At 46.7% G+C, this 19,357-nt stretch overlaps 1 protein-coding gene across 2 annotated transcripts; it reads right to left on the reverse strand.

Moving 5' to 3' along the window:
* Positions 1–15: 15 nt before the first annotated feature.
* ZNF814 (zinc finger protein 814) lies at positions 16–18,808 on the reverse strand. Of its 2 annotated transcripts, XM_035286709.3 has the most exons (3): positions 18,529–18,808; positions 7,400–7,526; positions 16–5,723 (listed from the first exon to the last, which is right to left on the reverse strand). In XM_035286709.3, the coding sequence occupies exons 1-3, from the start codon at positions 18,559–18,561 to the stop codon at positions 3,733–3,735; spliced, it is 2,151 nt and encodes a 716-aa protein (XP_035142600.3). In that variant the 5' UTR covers positions 18,562–18,808; the 3' UTR covers positions 16–3,732. The 2 variants fall into 2 exon arrangements, with proteins under 2 accessions (XP_035142600.3, XP_035142601.3); XM_035286710.3 differs by lacking the exon at positions 7,400–7,526.
* Positions 18,809–19,357: the final 549 nt, after the last annotated feature.

A 19,357-nucleotide genomic window follows, 5' to 3' on the forward strand; every position in this document is an offset into this window, starting at 1 on the left:
GAGAGCACCCAGGAATTGTAAGAGGAAACCCTTTATTACATCAGTCACACAAAATTCCAGAAAGTGGAAAGTACTCTGTTGTACAGCAAAGGGAACCACTGGTTGTCTGGAAGGCAGACACACCCTATTAAAAAGGTTCCAGGTGAATATAAAGGTGGTAAGTTCATAATTGTGATTACGTTAATGGTTTCATAGGATTATATGAAACTCAAGATTTATCACATACTAGAGCTTAAATATGCATAGCTCATTGAATGTCATTTATAACTTATCACAGCTTTAAACTATACTTCAGACTGGGTACAGTGGCTCACGCCAGTAATCCCACCACTTTGGGAAGCTGAGTTAGGCAAGTCACCTGGTGTCAGGAGTTCAAGATTAGCCTGGCCAATGTGGCAAAACTCCGTCTCTACAAAAAACACAAAAATTGGGCAGACATAGTGCCACGCCTACAATCCCAGCTACTCAGGAGGGCTGAGGCAGCAGAATCACTTGAACCTAGGAGGTAGAGGTTGCAGTGAGCTGAGATCATGCCACTGCACTACAGCCTGGTCGACACTGAGACTCTGTCTCAAAAATAATAATAAAATAAAATAAAATGCAGTTCAAAAGAAAAATATAGATTTACCATCATTTTTGGCAAAGAGGTTTGGCAACTCTATACTGACTACACCAACTCTTCTCATGCCCTAAGTGGGACAACTAGCCTCCATGGTACAAATATTGATGTGGCAGGAAGGCCATTTCTACCTGTTAACCTGGCTGGCTGATCACAAAGGCCACATCACTGAACTGAGATCTCCCTTTCCCCAGTGTCTTCCTCCTAATGCAGGAATGACCTTGAGGTGAACAGCCCAGAAAGGGTACAGGAAGGAATTCACAAAACATTTAGATTATTTCTTCTGACAATGGCCTCAGCTAAACAACATTCATCATTACGGAAGTGCTGATAATTCCTATATCTACATATTCATCACGTACACAGTGACTGGATCATTGTGGATGCCCTTTTAAAAGACATGCATTGGGCCAGGTGTGGTGGCTTATACCTATAAACCCAGCACTTTGGGAGGCCTGGGCGGGTGAATCATGAGGTCAGGAGATAGAGACCATCCTGGCCAACATGGTGAAACCGCATCTCTACAAAAAATACAAAAATTAGCCGGTTGTGGTGGCAGGCACCTGTAATCCTAGCTACTCAGGAGGCTGAAGCAGAATAGCTTGAACCCAGGAGGCGGAGGTTGCAGTGAGCCAAGATTGCACCACTGCACTCCAATCTGGCAACAGAGTGAGAGTCCATCTCAAAAAAAAGAAGACACACATTATGCCTGTTATCCTAGCACTTTGGGAGGTTGAGGTGGGCAGATCACTTCAGCTCAGGAGTTCGCGATCAGCCTGGGAAACATGGTGAAACCCCATCTCTACTAAAAATACAAAAATTAGCCAGGCATGGTGGTGGGTGCCTGTAGTCCCAGCTCCTCAGAAGGTTGAGGCAGGATAACTGTTTGAACCTGAAAGGCAGAAGTTGCAGTGAGCTGAAATTGTGCCCTTGCACACCTGCCTGGGCGATAGGGAAGACTCTACCTCAAAGTGTTGCAATCACATTATTGTCTCCTCAATTGCCTACAAATGCAGTCATTCTATAAAATTATAATTTCCCCTTAGAGCATTACAACCTGTGATGCTATCCTACAGAATTCTAGGTATCAGGGCATGTATCTGCATTGCAAGAGCTGGGGAACAGATTTCCCCCAGCAGTACAAGTACGATGCAAAATTCCTCATAAAAGTGAGTTTTGTCTTGTTCAAGGAACACCACAAATTGTCACAAAAAGTTCCCTGTACCCAGCTGACCCATGAACCCCCTAACTGTAGTATCCATGCTACAGAGAAAGACCACAAAGCCCTCTTTGGAGGCCTCTCTGCATTCACACTGTCCTCTGAGCCACAGAGTTCAGCGATGCCAACAAAAGCTGTGATCCCTTCATGGGAACAGGACCTACTTGATTCTGAACCACCCACGGTGATAGCAACTCCCAAGATTGAAGGGTTAAACAATAAGGGCTTCATAATAGCATAAACCACAGAAATGGGAGGGAGGCTGTTTTTAGGATCATGACTTGGAGGGTAGAAAATCTGTCAAGATTGATGTGACACCCACAAGATCCCTGAAAGACATAGTCCATCTTTTCAAGTCAACGTAAGAGTCCTCTGGGATAAAAATGGGTAAGGTCCACGGCACAACTTACCAGACAGAAAGAAATGACAAAGAAGTGCCGAAGCTACTCAGAAAATCCTTCTGTAACTAGATCAGGAATTACACGTTTAAAAAAAAAAAAAAAAAAAAAAGGAGGAGGCCGGGCACGGTGGCTCAAGCCTGTAATCCCAGCACTTTCGGAGGCCGAGGCGGGTGGATCATGAGGTCAAGAGATCGAGACCATCCTGGTCAACAAGGTGAAACCCCGTCTCCACTAAAAATACAAAAGAAATTAGCTGGGCATGGTGGTGCGCGCCTGTAATCCCAGCTACTCAGGAGGCTGAGGCAGGAGAATTGCCTGAACCCAGGAGGCGGAGGTTGCGGTGAGCCGAGATTGCGCCACTGCACTCCAGCCTGGGTAACAAGAGCGAAATGCCATCTCAAAAAAAAAAAAGTCAGTCATAGTAACTCACACCTGTAATCCCAACACTTTGGGAGGCCAAAGTGGAAGGATCACTTGACCTTATGAGTTTAAGACCAGCCTGGGCAATATGGCAGGACCCTGTCTCTTCAAAACTTAAAAAATCAGTGAAGCATGGTGGTGCAGCCCTGTGGTTTCAGCTACTCAGGTGACTGAAGCAAGAGAGTCACTTAAGCCAAGAGATGGAGGATGCAGTGAAATGTGAATGCACCACTGTACTCCATCCTGAGCAAGAGTGACACCCTGTCTCTAACAAAATCTAGTAAGGTAACTGGGTAGAGTGAACACTGCACTGCAACTGCCACATGCCTGCAACTTTTACAGATGCTCAATAGATGACATTCAATCTAGGCTGGTGGCACCCTCAAAGGAGCTCCCCCAATGTTATAATGAAAAAGAAGTAACATTCCATATACATCTACGGTGTTTCTCTCATGTCAATGTTCGAGGTTCCAATTAGAAGGCTGCAGGCTTTCTTGCATTCATTACACTCAAAAGGCATTTCTACAGTGGGAACTCTCCTGTGTGTTATGAAGCTAGATTTCTACATAAATATCTCACATTTGTCACACTAGTAAGGCCCTGATCCAGTGTTAATGCTCTGATCTTGAAGGAGCAGAGAGGTGTGGCTACAAAATTGCCCACATTTATTTCATTTGTCTAGTGTGAACTCTCGGATGTCCAAGAAGAGCAGACCTTCCTTCGAGTAACTTTTTTTCCACATTTGCTGCAATCGCAAGAGACCTTACTCCAGTGTGAACTCTCCTGTGTTTAATGAGACTGAAAGTTTCAGTGAAAGATTTCCCACATTCACTACACTAAGGCCTTTCTCTTGTGAACTCTGATGGTGAAAAAGTGAAAAGCTTCAGCTAAATTTCTTTCCACATTCACACCCATAAGGCTTTTCTTCAGTATGAACTCTTCTGTGTTTGGTGAGACTAGTGGAGCTTTCAGCAAAAGATTTCCCACATTCACTGAACTCTTAAGTCTTCTGACCAGTGTGAACTCTCTTATGAACACAGAATTTAGAACTCTGAATAAATGATTTCCCACAATCACTGCATTTTATATAGCCATTCTCCACTGTGAACTCTTTGGTGTGCAACGAGGTGGTCCTTATCGCTAAAAACCTTCTGACCATCCTCACACTCATATGGCTTTTCTCCAGTGTAAACTCTCTGGTGTACAAGGTGAGACTTCTTGTTAAATAATTCCCCACATTTATAAGGCTTTTCTCCAGTGTGAACTCTCTTGTGTTTATTGAGACTGGAGCTCTCAGCAAAAGATTTCCCACATTCACTGCACTCAAAAGGCTTTTCACCAGTGTGAACTCGCTTATGAACATGGAATGTAGGGCTGTGAGTTAATGACTTTCCACACTCATTGCATTCATATGGCCTTTCTCCAGTGTGAACTCTCTGGTGTGCAATGAGTTGGTATTTATGTCTAAAAAATTTTTGACAAGCCTCACATGCATATGGCTTTTCTCCAGTGTGAACGCTCTGGTGTGCAAGGAGGTGAGACTTCTTCTTAAATAATTTTCCACATTCCCAACACACATAAGGCCTTTCTCCAGTATGACTATGCTGGTGTTGAATGAGGTTGCCCTTGTGACTAAAACATTTCCCACATTCCCCACACTTATAAGGTCTTTCTGTAGTGTGAACTCGCTGATGATTCCTAAGGTGTCCTTTTTCATTAAAAGACTTCCCACATTGTCCACACTTATAAAGTCTCTCTCCAGTGTGAACTCGCTGATGATGAACAAGGCTGCGCTTATGGCTAAAAGATTTCCCACATTCTCCACACTCATAAGGTCTTTCTCCAGTGTGAACCCGCTGATGGCTCCTAAGGTGCCCATTTGAACTGAAAGATTTCCCACATTCTCCACACTCATAAGGTCTTTCTCTAGGGTGAACTCGCTGATGTAAAATGAAGGTGCCCTTATGACTAAAAGATTTCCCACACTTTCCACACTCATAAAGTCTTTCTCCAGTGTGAATGCGGTGATGGTTCCTAAGGTGTCCTTTCGAACTGAAACATTTCCCACATTCTCCACACTCATAAGGTCTTTCTCCACTGTGAACTCGCTGGTGTAGAACGAGGTTGCCCTTCTGACTAAAAGATTTCCCACATTCTCCACACTTATAAGCTCTTTCTCCACTGTGAACTCGCTGATGGTGAACAAGGCTGCGCTTATGACTGAAACATTTCCCACATTCTCCACATTCGTAAGGTCGTTCTCCAGCGTGAACGCGTTGATGGCTCCTAAGATGGCCTTCTGAACTAAAATGTTTCCCACATTCTCCACACCCGTAAGGTCTTTCTCCAGTGTGAAATTGCTGATGTTGAGTGAGGCAGCTCTTTTGACTAAAAGATTTCCCGCATTCTCTACATTCAGGAAGGTTTTTTTCACTGTGAGCTCTCTGATGATTACTGAAGCTATCAGGTTTGCTAAAGGATTTCCCACATTCACAGCGCACGTAACATTCTTTTCTAGGGAGACGTGTCTGACGCTGACCGAGAACATTTTTGGTGCTAAGATGTTTCATGCATCCTCCACGGCTGTAACAAGTTTTCCCCCCGTGAAAGGGTGATTCACAGTCGGTTTTACTGTCTAACTTCTCCCCAGTGTGAACGGCCTCTTGCTGAAGTAATCCTGAGCTGGGCAAAAAGTCCTTAACACTCTGACTGAAGACAGACGACTCCTCTGACACGTGGAACTTACACCTCCTCACAAACAGCGCTTCCTCAACACTGCTTCTATAGGGTTTCCCTCCAAGGTACTGATTCTGGTGCCGATGAAAGTTTGTACTGTCATAGGATTCACTCCCCCACGCCTCACACCTGTGCTCTTTCTGCTTGGGATGTGTTCCCTCATCATCTGCCATGTGCAAAATGTCCCCCAAGATCGAACCATACATCTCGCAGGGGTGAGCCTTCTTGGGGGACACACCTGCTGTAGGAGTCCTGACCTGAGTCTCTTTTTGCACATAAATACTCTGCTTAGAAGGTGCCTCCTCATCTTCCACTCCACACCAACAACCTGGAAGCAAGAAAGTGCTGGTGAAGTACATGTTAACTCTAGTGGGAAGGCACAGACCACCCACAAGTGTATCTGACAAACTGAGGAATTACTCCAAGGAAATATTTGGAGGAACAGAATGTTGGCTTCAGATGAAAGACAGTGCTATTTATTATTACTGGACTATAAAGGTCACAGAATGTAGGAGGCGTCATCATGTAAAGGGCACCATATGTAACACAGGAAGTACAGGTAGGGTCTACAATTCCTGCATCTGCAAACCACTCATCTACAGGACTTGATCTCCTGATGACATGTGAGTACCATATAGAGGGATTTGTGCAGGCCAAAAAAAACATGAGCATAACATAGCAGCTATTGGTCAAGGACAGCTTAACAAACTATATATTTGCTAACACAAAACCTCTATGCCAATACTGGAGACCACTGCAGATGGCAACGTATGTAAAATAAATGGGATATGGGATACTGGGATGTGAAGACTAAATAGGATAATGGATATTAGGGTACAAGTTCACATACGAAAAGGTCAAAAGGTTAAAAGAAAGAGTAGAAGTGATAAGGTATACAAGTGACAAGTGTGACGCTCTCGGGAATGGGGAAGAAAAGACAGAATATATGTGTGCCTACTTCCCTTGCCACAAAAATACTACTAAAATACAATAGGTTTCTCGCATGCTGTCAATAAAGCTCCGACTCTATGACCTCCTCAAAGTGCCACTCTTCCTTTTTGTGTGTGTATGACCGAGTCTTGCTCTGTCAACCAGGCTGCAGTGCAGTGGTGAGATCTCAGCTCACTGTAACCTGTGTCTCCCGAGTTCAAGTGATTCTCCTGCCTCAGCCTCCAAAGTAGCTGGGATTACAGGTGCCCACCACCATGCCTGGCTAATTTTTTTTATTTTTAGTAGAGACAGGGGTTTTACCATCTTGGTCAGGCTGGTCTTGAACTCCTGACATCGTGATCCACCCACCTCAGCCTCCCAAAGTGCTGCGTTTACAGGCATGAGCCACTGCGCCTGGCCTAGGGGTCCACTCGTAAGGGACTCATTCCTTTTGAGCCCATCATGCTGAGGCTGAATTTAGCTGCATCTTCAAGAGCATAGAGGATTGTGCATCCCGCCACAAAGATGATCAAATACATGAGAAATGGATAATGTGCAGACTAAGGGAAAGACAGAACAAGGGAGTAGCCAACATTGTCTCAGAACAACTCTGCACATGAAAGCCCACTGGAGAAAAAAACTGAGTATTTCAAGGAGAATTTCTAAAGAGGGCCTTGCAAGAACAGCCTCTGGTGTATGTAGGCAGTAATGCAGTCTGTGAAGGCAGCTCCCGCCACAGGCAGGCATAAGAAAACAGCAGCTAGAGAAAGGAAGTAGACTCTGGGTGCACAGTAACCTGAAATCTAGACAAGGATGCAAACAGCTACAGGACTAACAAGGTGGGCTTCTAACTATGATGCGCTCCCTGAGAGCTTGCAGTGAAGTGGGTGTTGGGGCTGCTCCAAGAAAGGAGCATGTCAGTATGCACACCTCAGTCCTACCAACCGGGAACATATCCACAGAACTGAGTAGGAAGCTGTGCCCATGCTCTGGACATGAGAAAGTCTTGCCAATGGGGAAAGGGGGAAGGACAGAGCCTAGCTCAGGTCACAGGGGTGAGTGTGAGCAACTTACCCAGGGAGGATGTAAGTGCCAGGTTCTCCAGCATCACATCACGGTACAGACATCTCTGAGCCTCACTAAGGAGATTCCATTCCTCCCAGGTAAAGTTTACAGCCACGTCTTCAAAAGTCACTGTGCCCTGTTATGATGTTGACAGATGAAACTACAAACCGCACCTGCACTGAGGTATCACAGTCCATCTCTCCCATATCTACGCTTGCACATTCTCCTCGCCAGGTCCTCAACTCATAGGAGAAACTAGTACCACCAACAATAATTAGTTGAACAAATAGGTATCTATGCTGTGATTGTGACGTAAGAATCCACCCGCTCCTGACAGGCACTTCCACTGATATGGCTGAGGTCATGGAAAGCCCAGTGTAGCACCTTCAACACATCAGACATACTCTGTAAATGCACGTCATTCTTCACACTTCCCAGGCACATATCCATGTCAATACCCCGCTGACTTCCACACACCACTGGCCTCTCTCTGCCCTTTAAACAACTGAAAACTGTCTTTTTCTTCTACTAGTGTGGGTGGAAATCTCCCTCTAGGGCTTTATAATGCTGGTAAAACAAGACATCTGATACTCTACAGATGTCATCAAGAGCTATTTACAAATCAAATATATTGAACTGGGCGCGGTGGCTCACATCCGCAATCCCAGTACTTTGGGAGGCTGAAGCAGGTGAAATGCCTGAGGTCAGGAGTTTGAGAACCCGCCTGGCCAACATAGTGAAACACCGTCTCTTCTAAAAATACAAAAGATCAGCTGGGCGCGGTTGGCAGGCGCCTGTAATCCCAGCTACTAGGGAGACTGAGGCAGGAAAATTGCTTGAAATCAGGAGGGAGAGGTTGCAGTGAGCCGAGATTGTGCCATTGCACTCCAGCCTGGGCAACAAGAGTGAAACTTTGTGTCAAAAAAAAAAATTCAAATAATAGCCCGATAAAAAGGGACACTACTCACCACAAAGGGCCACACTGTTGTTGCACTGTGGATAAGAGAGAGTAACCATGGCCACGGCATGCAAGCTTTTTAAGATGAAGAGAATATAATGGCCTGATTCCCTTGGGAGGATGCCACTGACTTCTTTGAGTAACTCTGGATGTAGACATGGAATTGAAATTCACTACAAAGTCTAACAGAAAGCTGCCTGGTCCCACTGAGGGAAAGGTGTCAGAGGCTAGGATACCTTACTTAAGAGAGCGAAGTGGCCAGTCATGGAGGCTCACACGTGTAATCCCAGCACTCTCAGAGGCTGAAGTGGAAGGACTGCTTGAGTCCAGGCGGTCAAGACCAGCCTGGACAACATGGCAAGACCCCATTTCTAACACACACACACACACACACACACACACGAGAGAAAAAAACAATATACAGAAAGAGAGTAGAATGGGAAAGAAACTTGCACTTAGGCCATTTGTGGTTCTATCAATATGACCAGCATTCAGGTGGCAAGTCACACTGGGCCTTCGCTTAACTTCTTATTACTGGAAATGGCACTAAAAAGGGCTGGAGAGTCTTGAGTTGCCAATGCCACCTGTCCCCATAACCCATCAACAGCTTCCTGGTGTGGAGAATCTGTGTTACTGAGAAGGGAAAGCACAGTGATTGTCTGACTTTGCACAGAACTCAGTGCTTCTCAGTCACAGCGGAAAGCAAAACTGGGCTGAACTCAACTGACACCTACCCAAGGAATGAGCATACAGACCAGCCCAACCAGAGGGGAATCGCCCACCCAATGGTCAGAACTTGAGGTCTAGCAAGCCTTGTCACTGTTGGCTGGAGGGCTCTGAAGCCCTACGTGAACTTGAAAGCAAGTCTAGGCCACAAGAACTGCAACCCCTAGGCATGCCGTGCTGAGCTGTGCTCAGAGCCAGTGGACCCAGTTGGGCTGGGGGAGCACAACCTACTGAGATGCCAGCTGGAACAGCTAAGGGTGTGCTTGTGCCACACCTCCCCCCAAACCCAAGCTACACAGCCCCTTCCTTCCACTGGAGAGAAGAGAGGGAAGAACAAAAAGTACTTTGTCTTGCATTTTGAATACCACATCAAACACAGGATAGGGCATTGGACAGGGTTGTGAGGCCCCATCCCAAGCCCACACAGACAATATTTCTAGATACACCCTGGACCAAAATGAAACCCACTGCCTTGAAGGAAAGAACTCAGTCATGGGAGAACCCATCACCTTCTGACTAAACAACCCTTGGACCCTGAATACCAGCAGTACCCAGGTAGTATGCGAAGATACTGGGCGAGATTCTGAGACCTGCCAGCTTCAGGTATAATACAGCACACTGTCAGCTGTGGTGGTTATGGTCAGAGACTCTATCTGCTTGAGAATAATAGAGGAAGAAAGGAAAGCGGCCTTCGTCTTGTACCTTAGGTACCAGTTCAACCACAGAGAGTCAGAGCACCAAGAAGGCTCTTGGGGTCCCAGAATCCAGGCCTTGGCTAGTGGATGACATTGCTGGACCTGCCCGGAGTCTTGAAGAGTGAGTCACAGACCAGGCAACATTCACCACAAGCTGACTAAAGAGCTCTTAGGCCTTGGTGGAACATCAGTGGCAGTCTGACAGCACTCCCTGTGGGCCCATGGTGGTGATGGGCCAGAGTGAGGCTTGTCTGCCTATGGGAAGGGAGGGATGAGTGAAAAGGACTGTGTCTTGTAGTTTGGGTGCCAGCTCAGCTACAGTGCAAAAGAATACCATGTAGATTTCTAAGGTTTTTTACTCCAATCCCCGACTGACGGATGGCATCTCTACACCAGCCTGAGGTCTGCGGGAACTTACCGTCCTAAGGAGAAGGATATAAGCCTGTCTGGCTTTGCTACCTGCTGACTGTACAGGGCTAGGGCCTTCAGTGAACCCAGGTAATAGCCATGTGCTGCTTACAAGAGCCTTGGGTGAAACCCAGTGCTGTGCTGGCTTCAGCTCTCACCCAGCATAGTCCCAGTGGTAGTGGCTGAAGGGGTACTTCTGTCTCAATCCCGTTTCAGGAAGTTCAGCACTGACAGAGAGACTGGGAGAAAGTGAGGGAAGACCCAACAAGAGTCTCTACCTGCTTTTTTTGTTTGTTTGTTTTGAGATGGAGTCTCGCTCTGTCACCAGGCTGGGGTGCAATGGTGCGATCTCGGTTCACTGCAACCTCCACCTCTGAGGTTCAAGCAATTCTCCTGCCTCAGCCTCCTGAGTAGCTGGGATTACAGGCATCCACCACCACACCCAGCTAATTTGTGTATTTTAAGTAGAGACAGGGTTTCACCATGTAGGCCAAATTGGTCTCGAGCTCTTGACAGGTAATCCATCCACCTCAGCCACCAAAATGCTGGGATTACAGGTGTGAGCCACCGCGCCCAGCCAAGTTTCTACCTGTTAATACAGAGAATTCTTCCAGATCTCATCCAAGACCACAAAGGTGGTACAGCTCTCTAAGTCTGCAAGAGCCACAGTATTACCACAGCTTTATCTATTTTAGGTCACCCTAAAGTAGACAAAGCTCAAATCACAACACCCAAGCCCCTTCAAATACCTGGGAAGCCTTTTGAAAAGGACAAGTACAAATGAGCGCAGACTGTGAAGACTACAACAAGTACCCAACTTTTCAATGCCCCAACACTGACAAACATCTACAAGCACGAACACCACCCAGGAAAAGGTGACCTCAGCAAGCAAACTAAACAAAGCACCCAGTGCCGATCCTGCAGAGAGAGAGATATGTGACCTTTCAGAGAGAGAATTCAAGATGGTTGTTTTGAGGACATTCAAGATTAACACAGAGAAATAACTCAGAATTCTATCAGATAAATTTAGCAAAGAAATTAAAATACTTAAAATAATATTGGCCGGACGCGGTGGCTCACGCCTGTAATCCTAGCACACTGGGAGGCTGAAGTGGGTGGATCACCTGAGGTCATCAGGAGTTCAAGACCAGCCTGGCCTTGAACTATATAAAAGGGTCAATTCAGCAAGAGAATATAACAATTGTATATCTACACCCAACAATGAGGCACCCATACATATAAAGCAAATATTGTAAGACCTAAAGAGAGAGACAGATCCCAATACAGTGAAACCCCATCTTTTAAAAAAATAAATACATAAATAAAAATAGTCAATTAAAAAATTATTTTAATACAATAATCAGAAGTAAAAATAAATAAAAGTTAAAAAAAATTTTTAGACCGGGAGTGGTGGCTCACGCCTGTAATCCAAACACTTTAGAGGCCAAGGTGGGTGGATCACCTGAGGTGGACCAGCCTGACCAACATGGTGAATCCCCGTCTTTATAAATAAATTTAAAAAAAAATTTTTTTTAATCTTTTTAAAAAATACAAAAAATTTTTAATACACACATTTGTAATCCCAGCTACTTGGGAGGATGAGTCAAGAGAATTGCTTGAACCCAGGAGGCAGAGATTGCAGTGAGCCAAGATGCCAAGATGGTGCCACTGCACTCCAGCCTGGGTGATGGTCCAAGGCTCCATCTCCAAAAAAAAAAAAGAAGAAGAAGAAAAATGGCTTGCCTGGGAAGCAGACGTTACAGTGAACCAAGAGCATGCCACTGCACTCCAGCCTGGGCAACAGAGTCAGACTCTGTTCCAAAATTTTTCAAAATGAAAATAAAAAAATAGAAAAAAATACACCATGCTATTGGAAACCAAGACAGCAGGAGTAGCTGTACTTATATCAGAAAAAAACATACTTCAAGACAAAAACTATAAAAAGAGACAAAGAAGGTCACCATAAAACGATAAAAGGGTCAATTCAGCAAGAGAATATAACAATTGTATATCTACACCCAACAATGAGGCACCCATACATATAAAGCAAATATTGTAAGACCTAAAGAGAGAGACAGATCCCAATACAGTGATAGCTGGACACTCAACACCGCGTGTTCAGCACTGGACAGACCTTCCAGACACAAAAAATCAACACCGCGTGTTCAGCACTGGACAGACCTTCCAGACAGAAAAAATCAACACCGCGTGTTCAGCACTGGACAGACCTTCCAGACACAAAAAATCAACACCGCGTGTTCAGCACTGGACAGACCTTCCAGACACAAAAAATCAACACCGCGTGTTCAGCACTGGACAGACCTTCCAGACACAAAAAATCAACACCGCGTGTTCAGCACTGGACAGACCTTCCAGACACAAAAAATCAACACCGCGTGTTCAGCACTGGACAGACCTTCCAGACAGAAAAAATCAACACCGCGTGTTCAGCACTGGACAGACCTTCCAGACAGAAAAAATCGACACCGCGTGTTCAGCACTGGACAGACCTTCCAGACAGAAAAAATCAACACCGCGTGTTCAGCACTGGACAGACCTTCCAGACAGAAAAAATCGACACCGCGTGTTCAGCACTGGACAGACCTTCCAGACAGAAAAAATCGACACCGCGTGTTCAGCACTGGACAGACCTTGCAGACAGAAAAAATCGACACCGCGTGTTCAGCACTGGACAGACCTTGCAGACAGAAAAAATCGACACCGCGTGTTCAGCACTGGACAGACCTTGCAGACAGAAAAAATCGACACCGCGTGTTCAGCACTGGACAGACCTTCCAGACAGAAAAAATCGACACCGCGTGTTCAGCACTGGACAGACCTTGCAGACAGAAAAAATCGACACCGCGTGTTCAGCACTGGACAGACCTTCCAGACAGAAAAAATCGACACCGCGTGTTCAGCACTGGACAGACCTTCCAGACAGAAAAAAATCGACACCGCGTGTTCAGCACTGGACAGACCTTCCAGACAAAAAAATTCAGCAAAGAAACATCAGACTTAATCTACACTATAGACCGACAGACCTAATGCACATTAACAGAACATTTCATCCAAGGTCTACAGCATACACATGCTATTCCTCAACACATAAATGATTCGCAAGGACAGACCATATCTTAGGTCACAAAACAAGTCTTAAAACATTTTTAAAAAATAAAATACCAAGCATCTTCTCTGACCACAAAGGAACAAAACTGGAAATCAGTAACGAGGAATTTTGGAAGCTACACAAATACATGGAAATTAGCCAGGCGCGGTGGCTCAAGCCTGTAATCCCAGCACTTTGGGAGGCCGAGGTGGGTGGATCACGAGGGCGAGAGATCGAGACCATCCTGGTCAACATGGTGAAACCCCGTCTCTACTAAAAATACAAAAATTAGCTGGGCATGGTGGCGCGCGCCTGTGGTCCCAGCTACTCAGGAGGCTGAGGCAGGAGAATTGCCTGAACCCAGGAGGCGGAGGTTGCAGTGAGCCGAGATCACACCATGGCACTCCAACCTGGGTAATAAGCGCGAAACTCCATCTCAAAAGAAAAAAAAAAAACATGGAAATTAAACAATATGCTCCTGAATGACCAGTGACTCAGTGAAGAATTAAGAAAGAAACTGAAAATTTTCTTGAAACAAATGATAAAGGAAACAAAGAATCGAAACATACAGGTGAGTCTGGGACGTGCTACCTCCATGATCATCCCCGTGTGCACTGCTTCACCAGTGTAGATGGTCACCAGTGGAAAGATGTAGCAAGCCAGTGGGAGGCCTACCTGGGCTGATACACTGAGGGAGATGTCCTGGAGGCCCTGGGCCTGAAGCATTACTGCTGCCACTGCAGGCTGCTGGCCCATGTGGATCTGCTTGAGAATCTACTCAATTATGTACCTCTGGAGAAGTGACCTAACTGGAACCCAACACCCCACCGTGCCGCCCATGGGCAGTCAGTTTCTTGCCATGGGTTCACTAAGCTGAGGCAGCAGGGAGCTGGTGCAATGCCTTACTGCAGCATGTGGTAGTGTGTCTCAACCCCCACCCTAGAAGGGACTATCCAGTAAAGGTCTTTCAGAACAACAACAATGGAAAACATCTACGGGATACAGCTAAAGCAGTACTAAAAAAGAAGTTTATACTCGTAAGTGCCTACATCAAAAAAGAAGAAAAACTAAGGCTGGGCAAGGTGGCTCACGCCTGCAGTCCCAGCACTTTGGGAGGCTGAGGCGGGCGGTTCACCTGAAGTCAGGAGTTGAAGACCAGACTGACCAAAATGGAGAAACCTTGTCTCTACTAAAAATACAAAATTAGGCCGGGCTCAGTGGCTCACACTTGTAATCCCAGCACTTTGGGAGGCCGAGGCGGGTGGATTGCAAGGTCAGAAGTTCAAGACCAGCCTGGCCAACACAGTGAAACCCCATTTCTACTAAAAATACAACAATTAGCTGGGCATGGTGAAAGGCACCTGTTATCCCAGCTACTTGGGAGGCTGAAGCAGGAGAATTGCCTGAACCCGGGAGATAGAGGTTACAGTGAAGCAAGATCACGCCACTGCACTCTACCCTGGGCAACATGGGCGAAACTCTATCTCCCCCCAAAAAGAAGAAAACCTTCAAATAAACAACCTAATGATGCATCTTAAAGAACTAGAAAAGCCAGAGTAGCCAGGTGCAGTGGCTCATGCCTGTAATTCCAGCACTTTGGGAGGCCGAGACAGGCAAATCAGGAGGTCAAGAGTTCAAGGCCAATATGGTGAAACCCCGTCTCTACTAAAAATACAAAAATTAGCTGGGCATGGTGGCGCTTGCCTGTAGTCCCGATTACTCAGGAGGCTGAGGCAGAAGAATCCTTTGAACCCAGGAGGTGGAGGTTGCAGTGAGCCAAGACTGCACCATTGTACTCCAGCCTGAGCGACAGAAGGAGACTACATCTCAAAAAAAAAAAAAAGAGTGGCCGGGCGCGGTGGCTCAAGCCTGTAATCCCAGCACTTTGGAAGGCCGAGGCGGGTAGATCACGAGGTCAAGAGATCGAGGCCATCCTGGTCGAAATGGTGAAACCCCGTCTTTACTAAAGATACAAAAAATTAGCCAGGCATGGTGGCGCGTGCCTGTAATCCCAGCCACTCGGGAAGCTGAGGCAGGAGAATTGCCTGAACCAAGGAGGCGGAGGTTGCGGTGAGCCGAGATTGCACCATTGCACTCCAGCCTGGGTAACAAGAGCGAAACTCCGTCTCAAAAGAAAAGCAAGAACAAAACAAACCCAAAAGTAGTAGGAGAAATAGTAAAAATCAGAGCAGAAATAAAATTGAAATAAAAAAAACAATACAAAATATCAATAAAGCAAACAGTTGGCTTTTTGAAAATAAAAACAAAATTGACAAACCTTATTAGCCAAACTGTGATAAAAAAGAAGACCCAAATAATTAAAATCAGTGATGAGAAAAGGCCACATAACAAGTGATACCACAGAAACTCAAAAGATCATGAGTGACTACTTTGAGCAACTATATGCCAATAATTTGGAACAGCTAAAAGAAATGGAAAAATTCCTAGACACATACAACCCTATCAGAATTAAACCATAGAGAAATCCAAGGGCCGGGCGCGGTGGCTCAAGCCTGTAATCCCAGCACTTTGGGAGGCCGAGGCGGGTGGATCACGAGGTCAAGAGATCGAGACCATCCTGGTCAATTTGGTGAAACCCCGTCTCTACTAAAAATACAAAAAATTAGCTGGGCACGGTGGTGCGTGCCTGTAATCCCAGCTACTTGGGAGGCTGAGGCAGGAGAATTGCATGAACCCAGGAGGCGGAGGTTGCGGTGAGCCTAGATCTCTCCATTGCACTCCAGCCTGGGTAACAAGAATGAAACTCATCTCAAAAAAAAAAAAAAAAGGAAAGAAAATATTGAAAAAGAGTCCCACGACACCACATGCTAAAGAACATATGGGTCTGGGTCAGGACCACTGAGGGAATGGAACATTCTTTACTTCTTTTTCTAGGATCCTTAAATGCTTCTATATACAAGTGCCTGGAGGAGAGGCAGACATTACAGGCACGTGTCCCTGATGGGATCTGATAAGCTCAGGCCTCCAGGCACCCTTTCTTGGCCCTGGAGTCCCGGGACCTGACTGGTTGTCCGACCTGCCCGCAGTAATGTAAAAGGTCATCTCTACCACCTATGCGATCTACAACAAAGATTCAACCTCCCAGGGCCCCAAAGCTCATCACCTCTCTCCTCGCTGTTCTTCCTTTGATTTGCATTTGGAAAACCTTTAAAATCCGGACTTTGATCCTGTCCCTTGTATAGAGTACACCTGACACAACTAACTCCACCTTAGAAAAAGACTGTTTGTATTTCACAGGACCTTCTGCCGTCAAGGATAAGATGTTTTCTTTAACAAACAACAACAAGAACTCAGGGCACGGTGGCTCACGCCTGTTAACTCCAGCAATTTCGGAGGCCTACGTGGACGATCACCTGAGGTCAGGAGTTGGAGACCAGCCTGGCCAACATGGTGAAACCCAATCTCTACTAAAAAGACAAAAATTAGCTGGCTATGTTGGCACAGTGGCGCACGCCTGTAATCCCAGCTCTCAGGAGGCTGAGGCAGGAGAATCGCTTGAACCCGGGAGGCGGAGGTTGCAGTGAGCTGAGATTGTCCCATTGTACTCCAGCTGGGCAACAAAACAAGATTCTGTCTCAAAAAACAAACAAAACAAAAAGTAAAGAAAACAAAGATCGCTGGGTGCAGTGGCTCACGCCTGTAATCCCAGCATTTTGGGAGGCCAAGGCGGGTGGACTGCCTGATCTTGGGAGTTCAGCCTGGGAAACATGGTGAAACGCCGTCTCTACCAAAAATACAAAAAAATTAGCTGAACGTAGTGGCACATACCTGTAGTCCCACTTACTCGGGAGGCTGAGGCAGATGAATCACTTGAACCTGGGAGGCAGAGGTTGCAGTGAGTTGAGATCACGTCACTGCACTCCAGCCCAGGCGACAGAGCGAGACTCTGTCTCAAAATAAAAAAAAATAATAAAGACTGAATCTAACCAGGTAAGGTCACAAACAAGCACACTCTTCCACTATCAGTTCTAACCAAAGCATTCTGTGACTATAAAAGATTAGGCTGGGTTGCGGTGAGCCGAGATCGCGCCATTGCAGTCCAGCCTGGTTAACAAGAGCGAAACTCCATCTCAAAAAAAAAAAAAAAAAAGATTAGGCTGGCCGGATACAGTGGCTCACGCCTGTAATCCCAGCACTTTGGGAGGCCAATACAGGTGGATCGCCTGAGGTCAGGAGTTTGAGACCAGCCTGGTCAACATGGTGAAAGCCCGTCTCTACTAAAAATATGAAAATTAGTCGAGCATCGTGGGAGGCACCTGGAACCCCAGCTACTCGGGAGACTGAGGCACAAGAATAGCTTAAACCTGGGAGGTGGAGATTGCAGTGAGCAGGGATCATGCCACTACACTCTAGCCCGGGTGACAGAGTGAGACTGTCTCAAAAAAAAAAAAAAGAAAAAAGAAGACTAGGCCTTCAGCAGCTCAAAAGGGCCGTCCTAACAGTCACTCATAATGAAAAATCAGCATCTGCTGCCTGAGGTTCTGCCACCTCAGACTCTTCCTTACAAGACTACCGTCCCATCACCCACCACCTGGCCTAGACCAGAATGCTTTCTTGGCTTCCTCTGAACTGGTTCCTTAACCTCTACTCCTATCTCTTTTCCCTCTTGATGCTAAACATTATTTGTTGTGGAAAGATTTATATGTTGAGTATATTATTGTGTACGGTTTGCTATAATGACTGACTTGTGGAGTGTCTAGAGCCTCTGTGCCCATGGCCCTGACTACCAAGGGAACTGCCTCCTTGGAACTCCATTTAGCTCATGGCTTTCGCTGACTCACATAACAACAGTAAACACTTGACACTGTGGAAAGACGCAAACATGTGTGGGCCTGATTATCTCTATCTACCCTTGCAATGCTCATAATAACCTTTTCTTCCAAACTCCCCATGGCTTCCAGTGTCCTCACGATGAGTGCACAGTCCCCAGCCTGCTTGCTCTTGCAGGAGCTCTGCCTCACAATTTGCTCCCAACAGGGACCTCACTACCCCAGATTCCATCCTTCCGGGTCAGTCCACCTCCAAGCCACTGCCCGCGCCAGTCCCCGTGCCTGTCGCTCTCCCCACCTTATCCCACGGGTGTTAGAAATGGGGCCCCTCCCGCGAGCGCCTGTGTCCCGGCGCCGGCGACCCGGCTGCAGAGACGTGAGCAGGCGCCGCTCCCTCGCTGCTTTTGGGTGAGGGTGAGGTGTTCTGAGGGCACGGAAGGCGCCACTATTACCTGAGCCGAGAGCCTCAGCGTGGCCGCCGCCATCGAACCACGTGGTTTGAAGTAGGGTCGGGAAGAGACAGCAACCAGCCAAGAGACACGGACACGGCGGTCCCTATCCTGGCCCAGGAGCGGGTCACGCTGGGCGCCGTCACAGAGCTCCAGATTTCCCTCTGTGTAGCGGAAGACAACTGCTCTCCGCCTTCTGAGTTCAGTCACCGCAGACCCAACCCAGCGCTCAGGAGCCTCTCACTGACTTACCAAACCAACACAAATCAAAATGGCCGCCACTAGAGGGCGCCGGAAGTCCGGACCCATTGTCCTGCGCACACAGGAAACGCCTTTCTTCTGCGCCCTCCTGGCTCTTCCACTCACGTCATTCGACGCGGAGTTTTCTGGGTAATGTAGTTCTCTAGGTAACAATCAGGGTACAGACGGCGCTTCCTAGAAGCGCCTTTGGAGGAAAACACCAGCTCCATCTCAGGAGTATCCTTAAGAGCCACATCCTGGCCGGGGGCGGTGGCTCACGCCTATAATCCCAGCACTTTGGGAGGCCGAGGCGGGTGGATCACGAGGTCAACAGATCGAGACCACCCTGGTCAACATGGTGAAACCCCGTCTCTACTAAAAATACAAAAATTAGCTGGGCATGGTGGAGCGTGCCTGTAATCCCAGGTACTCAGGAGGCTGAGGCAGGAGAATTGCCTGAACCCAGGAGGCGGAGGTTGCGGTGAGCCGAGATCGCGCCATTGCACTCCAGCCTGGGTAACGAGAGCAAAACTCGGTCTCCAAAAAAAAAAAAAAAAAAAAAGGAAGAAACACATTAAATAAACTGAATTTC

This window comes from Callithrix jacchus, chromosome 22 (genome assembly GCF_049354715.1).
Source record: "Callithrix jacchus isolate 240 chromosome 22, calJac240_pri, whole genome shotgun sequence".
NCBI classification, from domain to species: Eukaryota; Metazoa; Chordata; class Mammalia; order Primates; family Cebidae; genus Callithrix; species Callithrix jacchus.